The sequence below is a fragment of the Trematomus bernacchii genome, unplaced genomic scaffold, assembly GCF_902827165.1.
Source record: "Trematomus bernacchii unplaced genomic scaffold, fTreBer1.1, whole genome shotgun sequence".
Lineage (NCBI taxonomy): Eukaryota > Metazoa > Chordata > Actinopteri > Perciformes > Nototheniidae > Trematomus > Trematomus bernacchii.
This window is the reverse complement of record NW_022987662.1, coordinates 4,456,815-4,464,360: the sequence shown is the minus strand read 5'-3', so window position 1 is coordinate 4,464,360 and position 7,546 is coordinate 4,456,815. Positions and strand designations below refer to the sequence as shown.

General features: G+C 40.5%; 1 protein-coding gene across 3 annotated transcripts in view; it reads right to left on the bottom strand.

Annotated features, from left to right (window-relative positions):
- Nucleotides 1-574: 574 nt before the first annotated feature.
- dusp10 (dual specificity phosphatase 10) overlaps nucleotides 575-7,546 on the bottom strand; it is an 11,533-nt gene continuing 4,561 nt past the window's right edge. For 2 of the 3 annotated variants that reach the window (XM_034135541.1, XM_034135542.1), the window contains exons 3-4: nucleotides 5,208-5,567; nucleotides 575-4,422 (exon numbers count right to left, since the gene is read on the bottom strand). In XM_034135541.1, coding sequence (XP_033991432.1) covers nucleotides 4,157-4,422; nucleotides 5,208-5,567 — 626 coding nt within the window. In that variant the 3' untranslated portion in view covers nucleotides 575-4,156. Of the gene's footprint in view, nucleotides 4,423-5,173; nucleotides 5,568-7,546 lie in introns of all 3 variants that reach the window. The other variant, XM_034135544.1, reaches the window with a different exon arrangement.

Sequence of the window (7,546 nt, the reverse complement as noted above, 5' to 3'; positions counted from 1 at the left end):
ACTTCGCTTTTAGCCCTGTTTTAGTCTCTACAAATTCCCAAGGTAAATATGTGACTCTTTTGCTGCTAAATGCTACATTATGTTAAACAATAGTTGCTAAATGTGTCACCATGCTGCTTGGCGCTGGGCAGGTAGTGTAGGCGTGAATGTATCTGTTATCTTAGAAAGGCTAAGATGCTAGCATTTTGATTCTTTTTGGCAACAATGCAATGCAACATGCTTTGTAACCATGCTGCTTGCTGCTAGGCAGGTTGTGTATATTAGGTTTATCAGATCTTTCGTTGAAAATAACTGGAAACAAAGACGATAAAACCAGAACAGTAAAGTGAAAGACGCTGAATAAAGCTGAGCAAACCAGCATTCAGGTGATAATTGTGTCATTAAGCTATAGCCAATTTAGTCATTAATTAATATAGAAATATAGATTTTTGCAGCTTTAAACATGGGAATACAACATGAGACATAAGGTACATATGACTTTCCACCAAGTAAAACATCTTAATTCTCGCCAAAGAAATGAGTATCTCCACGTAGGAGGACTCGTAGGAGAAATTAAACCTCCAGGACGACAAACCAAACTTGAAGCCTCCCCCTTTATTTCAAAGCTCACAAGTAGGGATTACAAAATTACAGTGCTTCAATTGCAAGAGTTCAAGGAGTAGTAGGAGAAGAGTAGGAGAGTTGACAGACCAGTTGAGGAATCTTGAGTCATGCAAAAAGGTGTGGGAGAAGGCCTCCGTTATAATAGCACCCTTTGTGGAGAAAAAAATAAATCCATTTGTCCGTAGGTCAGTGCAAAAATAGTAATGAATATATGCATACAAAGAAAATAGATATATATTTATATACTGTATATACTTGACCGTTGACTACAGACACAGAGAAAGATAGACTTGTAGAGCAGAGTTTCCATGGTAGCCTCCCAGCCTAAAGCAGAGACTCTTAAACAAGTCTAGTTGTAACGAGTGCACATCAAATATGACAGCTTGATATTGTTCCAGTACAGAACCGTGTTTTGTTCAAATAAAAAGGAGCAGATGGTTCTCCGAGGTCAGGCTACGACCTCTGGAGAAAAAGAGCAGTGTGGAGAAAAAAGAAAGCACCATAATGTCTGCGAGTGTGCCTCACAGACCAGGAGCACACAGCATGCTTCGTTTTCCAACCAGAGAGTAATGTACAGTACGACGGTTACATTGTTCAGTCAAATAGATCATTGCATACAAAAGCCATGTGCCGCTGCAGGTGTAGGAACCGGCAGGTGGGACAAAAAGGTTCATTTTTCTCATTGGCTCTCTTTTTTTCTTTTTGCAAATCACTGAATATAAATGCACAAGCTACAAACGTGTGGTAAATGGTTATTATATACCTCTTTTTTTTATCATATTCAAATATATTGTGGAGCACCAGTAGACACCAATGACAACAGCAACAGAAATACAAAGTGAGGACACGTCGCCACACACATTTTTTGTTTTCTTTGTCACACGTTAAAAAAAACTCACTTCAATCTGAGTCCGCAAACTGTTATTCATGCTCCAAATGTTTGCAGAGATCTCATAAAACTATTCTCATGGTCTTCGGGGTAAAGGAAAAACCTGTTACAATTTCATTTTGCATAGCATGAATTTTCACATGAGGGATTTTTGAAGCTTATTGTTGTGGATGTTGGTTGTTGTAAAGCCTTTCCGAGTGCACTGTGTATTTGTATTCACTACGCTACGCTCCTTGCATTCTCCTTCATCTTGCAGACGGACACACACGATCACTCTCCTAATGTTTGGCTTTCAGATGTACTTTTGAAGATAAAATGGTTCACGGAGGTTATGGCAAAATTGATGTCGTTTTTGGGGTGCTCTGACAGTGATGTTGTTAGCCCTGTGCTTCATTTTTAAGTCTCTGTTTCCATGCGAACAGTGGAGAACAGAAACCAGAAGAACCTATGAACATAAACGTGACATTAACATCATTTGTGAGGAGGTTGCTTCAAGTCAGCTTGATAAACTACTTGTACGAAGCTTGTTTTAATCTGAAAAAGATTTTAAAACTTCAGTTAAAGTGCTGAATGCTCTTTTACAGTATGTGTTTGTCATTTTGACAGCCCTCTGGGTGTATCACATGAAAACCGATTGCATCAAAGATCCATGTTTTTCAGCCTAAAACAAAGATGTTTCTCTCAATATCTTCCCTATGTTTAAATGCTGATTTTATGTATGGACATGCACACAGTCCTCTCTTCAAGATGAGGTCTTTATACTGTGTGCTGTTGTTTGTTAGACAGCTGGTTAAAACCCATGCATTGTTACTTATAAGAAGGCTGAAATGCTAGATTTCAATTCTTTTTCGGCAACGATTAAAAAATGTTCACTTCGGGCCATTTAAGTAGCATTAGCACGTTGAGAATGTTTTGTTCTCTTCATATCTTTCTACATATTGTAGTATTAGTCAAAGTGAGTATATTCAGGTGCAACAGGATGAGAGTAAGCTTTGTGTGCGTGCATCAACTCTTTACTGCTCTAATGTTTAGACTCTCTCTTCGAATGCCACCTCGAGATCAGAGTTACATAATGAGCATTGTTACCTCAAGGCTTTGAAAGCAACGTTCTAAAACTCTGCATATTAAGCAGGAATAGCAGAGAAAAATATGTTTGTAACACAGAGATCAAGAGGAGCAGGTTGCTTTTGTCTGGGAGCTGAAATTCAACCTCGGCGTGTGTTGCATCTGTATGCACGTGATGGCGTACCAGGCGCAGGCCCAGTGGTGACACATGAATTAAGGCATTGATAGAGGCACTAGAACAGCACGTGACAGCAGCACTCGCCTAAGCAAGGCAGAGGAGCTCACTTAACTGTAGCCTGGTGTCAGCGAGCTGCAAAAGATGAGACGAGGGTCACGCTGCTCTACTGTACCGCCACCGTCACGCTGCACCGCCACCCTGCAGGAGGAGGCAAACATTTGTTTGTCTGCCCCTCAAATCTGCTACCTTACAATGGACAAAATCAAAGCTCAAAATGTAGGGCATTGACACAAACAAATGCAGCTACACAGGGGCTCTGTGAGTCTGTTACCACAGAGTTGGCTCATAGATGAATGGGAGCAAAGAGAACAGAGGAGACAACAGAAGCAGGCAGTGAAATTCCTCCGTTCTGTTACATTAAACATCACCAGTAGCCCCGTTTTACAATATTCACTCATTATTTCAAAGTGTTCTCTGCCAGCAGCCATGCATAAAAAAGCTCTTATGGCTGTTTGGCACTATATGTATATATATTGCTAAAATATATGCATATGTGGATGCAGGAATGGCAAAACGGAGAGCAAACACATAACATGTGAATTTGTGGTTCTGATGAATTACATAAACCCAACAAGCTGTACTTAAAAAAAAAAGAAAAAAAAAAAGTATCTTTTCTCAGACATGTCTGCGCCAAAAATAACAGCATAACTGTTTCCACCATAACCATAAACCGAACTGAACAACAGTAAGTACATAAACATCAAAATGGTTTTTTCAGCAAAGAGCTGGAAATGTTTTGTAATCATTACCGATATATACACATAAGATCAAGGTCTCGGTTGCATTCCACTCTGAATTTATTGCACAGTAAGCCACTGTGGGCTCGTCATGGTCACCCCCATAAACCCCTGTATAAAAATAGATCAACAACATTAACACACCGAACAAGTCTCTATCTTTTTTCTTTTCTTTTGACAGGCACTGCCATGGCCAACCCCTTTTGAGTCTGCAAACAGAAACTGTGTAGCACAGTGGGAGCTTCAAGAGTTTCTCTTGTCAGTAATTGCCCCTAAGCACAGAGACTATCTCTTCCAAACCGATTTCCTGTTCCTTCATGTTTGCTCTTCATCGGTAGGACTGACCGCTCCCCCCCCCCCCCCCCCCCCCCCCCCCTCTATCTCCATCTCTGCCTCTTCTTCTCCTCCGGGACTTCAGCCGGGTCCAAACAGTAGGGATTTTTGGCATTTCTCATCACCACTGACCCAGAGCTCTGGCACTCCAGAGAGCCGAAAATGAGCGTGAGGAGATTCAAGAAGAATACAGCAGCTCTCACACTCAGAACCAGCCTGGAGCAGCTGGACTCTCTTGAAAAAAAAGATGAGAGTGAGTACAAGTGTGAGCGTCTAGTCAAGTGGGTTAGCTTAGACGACGGTTTCCACACCAATCAGCTTTGGTGTTAGGATTCGTGGCGTTATTCCGTTGTTCAGGTCCTCCTCGAACTCCAACAGCTGGCCCATGAAGTTGAGGTTCGGGGAGATGATGGGCCTCCTGGTTTTCACAAACTTGTAGGCGTCAGTCATGGTCATCCAGGTGTGCTTCATCAGGTAGGCGATCACGATGGTGGCTGAGCGAGACACGCCTGCCTGGCAGTGGATCAGGAGGCCCATTCCTGCTTGATGTGCTTCCTCTGCAGAGAGGAACATGGGAACAATTAGAATATAATCTGATCAATGCCTCAGGGGAAGTTCATGGTGAGACAGTAAACACTTCCTCTGTGACCAGGAGTCTATCTGGTCCTGGTTTAAAAAAAACTGGGTTTGAAAGAGTGAAAACTACTCAGATTCACAGTACCTCACCTGTGATCCCATATTTCTTAATTGAAATGATAGTTTTTACAGATTATATTTAGTGAAATAGATTTTCCAAATTACGATGGCACAATTAGTTTGAGTGCTGGTATGTATATTTATAATTCAAGAAATATAGTACATAGTATTTTACATACAAATTATTTTGTATGGTTAACATACCAACATTTTAATTTTTTTCATTCCTTAAAGAAAGATGTAGAACAATTTCTGTGCAGTATCAGAACATTTGTAACGATATTCAGCCCTACATCATCTATTGTCTATCAATGTACTACTCATTTCTACTCAGTCCCTCATGTTTTGGCCAAAATAACCCTATTGCAATTCAAAGATAGAGAAACAAAAACAACACTTTACAAAACGTTTAAGAAATCTTGAAAATGGTCAACCAACTCAACTAAATGTAAGTTTTTGGCACCACAGCTATCTCTTCCCTCATTGCTACGTAAGACAACAAAAAAACAATTGACATTCAACTTAATTATTCTTTGGTTGAATTGCTCTGAAGCAGACATTACATTGTCCTTAAGGATCACAAGACAAGAAGTTTGGGAACATTTAGCTTACACTGTTGCAGTGAAAACAGTGAAAGTTTTCATACCGATGAATTCAAACGCCTCCTCGAAGTACTGCCGCAGGTTCTGCTTGTTGCTGTCGGTGGCGGGCAGGCGCTTGTAGACAAAGAGTCCCGTGTCGTAGTGGAAGAGCGGCAGGTGGGTGGTGGTGTTCAGGATGAAGCCGATGTTGAAGCGCTGCAGCATGTGGATGTCCTTAGCGTCCTGCTCGTTCCCCAGATACAGTAAGGGCAGGATTGGCGTCAGCTCTGCGTTCTCTATGTCCGGCGTGGAGGGCAGGAAGTGAGGTAGCGGGCCGGCAGCAGCACCGTGGTCCAAGCCCTCGTGAAGGTGCAGCGAGTGTTCGCACAGGTTCTGGTGGTTCTGCCTGAAGCAGCTAAGGCCTCCTGTGAACACAAACAAAGAGACCTTGACGTAAGCTCAGAGTAAACACAGCGCTACCTTGTGTTTGGTTAACAGAGGAAGCAGGAAGTCAAATTATTTTAACTAGAACATTTATAAAACTGTCAAACAAATAGAGCTGCAACACATGTCATATTTTAACATTTGAAGTTTCTATTGTGTTTTTCAAATGTAGCTTCATTGTACATTAATGTCATGGTGCTGTGAGATTGCTGCACAGTTAATATAAGTGCGTGGCTCACATTGTGCCAGGGAATAGCTGTTTGTCTGCAGTCAGTGTTGTTTCTGAAAGGCTTACCAACACACATACATTGAAGACTATAACATGAAGACATTTTGTGGATTTTGGAAATAGTTACATGTATATTTTTTCAATACAATTTCACTTTTAAACATTGCACCGCTGTAGAGATATTAATAATGTTTTGACCACATGAGAAATGAAACGCAGCATTCACTGGAAAGTATATAACTAATTATATCAGTAGCCTATTCTTTATCTGCAAATGTGCAGAATTACCTGGTTTGGATAGAACAAATAGCAAATAGCTGCTTGGTTTGGATAGAACAAATAGCTGCGTAGCGTTCAAATGTCAACGTTATAAATGGAGCTATTTGGTACAGCCCGACAAAGAACATTTTCTACCTAATTACATAATTTGGATGATTTATGGATGGTTTTTCTACCTAATCTGAATGCTTTACTTAAATTAAATGTTTTTTTACCATGTCCCCTCCTTAATTGGAAATTGGACCTTGTTGTTCTCCTTGGTTAGCGCATGAAGCTAACACTGTCAGGGTTATAGGTTCAACTCCCAATGGAGCCCTCCCTACTAAAAATACATGCACTTAAGCTTCTCTGCACCACATGGCACACGTTACAGGCGAGTAGGCCAGTAAGCTTTGCATACACGTCTGATAAGAGCAACGACAACTGGCTTTAACGAGCTTCCAAGCACTAAAACATGACAGAAATCTCCAACTCCCAGACTACACCAATGACATTTGGTTGTAATTTGAATGTCTCCATTTGGAAATAACATCAATATTAAGGGATCGGCAGTGTTTTCCATTTGCAAAACGTATTTTAAGAAAGACAACATAGCTACTATAACAGTTTCCACTTGCTAAACCTCACAAGACACCCCCCCCCCCCTTGTTAATCTGCAGGTAAATAGATGTACAATAAATATTTAATATACTTCTCACTGGACATCTGCACTTCTCCAAATAACTGGTTTGCACCTGTTTACAGTGATGCCAAAGTTTCCCTTCACCACAAGAGTTGTGGGGAGGGGTGGAAAGTGTCAGACACACACAGACACACGCACATACACACACACAGAGTATCAGTTCATGTATTGTTCACATTGCAAGAGTTGACATCATGCCATGTGAGGTCATCACACAACTTCCCCCCTGGTGACCGGCAGGTGGGTTTGCCATAAAAAAGCCTGATTGTTAACATGAACAAAGACATTAAACTGATGCTATGCTGCTACTGCAACAGACGTAGCTATTATAGGGATGTTGTGGTAATATTTACCCATGAGTAAATAAATGAAAAGGGAAGTATTATAAGCTATCTGACAACATTCTCAACAAAACATTTTGGGGGAATTTCCACTGACTGAGCTTTTGTTTATTAACCATTTTCAATGTCGACGTTTAGAAACTTTTTTTTGTACTAAAAGTTACCAGTTGTTATTTTAAAACACAAATTTAGCACACTTTATACAGAAAGACGCTGATTAAGTAAGTTACAAGATAAGAAAGTCTCACAACCCACTTTTACGGGACTGTATTTTTCTTCATTTTTTATCATTAATAGAATACAAATCTCCCCTAAATTTAAAGCAACAATAAAATATGTTTTGGCAGTTACAGGGAGTAAACATTTATCATCAAATAAAGGTGTGGGAAACATTGGAAGAAGTATGTCATTCCCATATTGACTCCATTT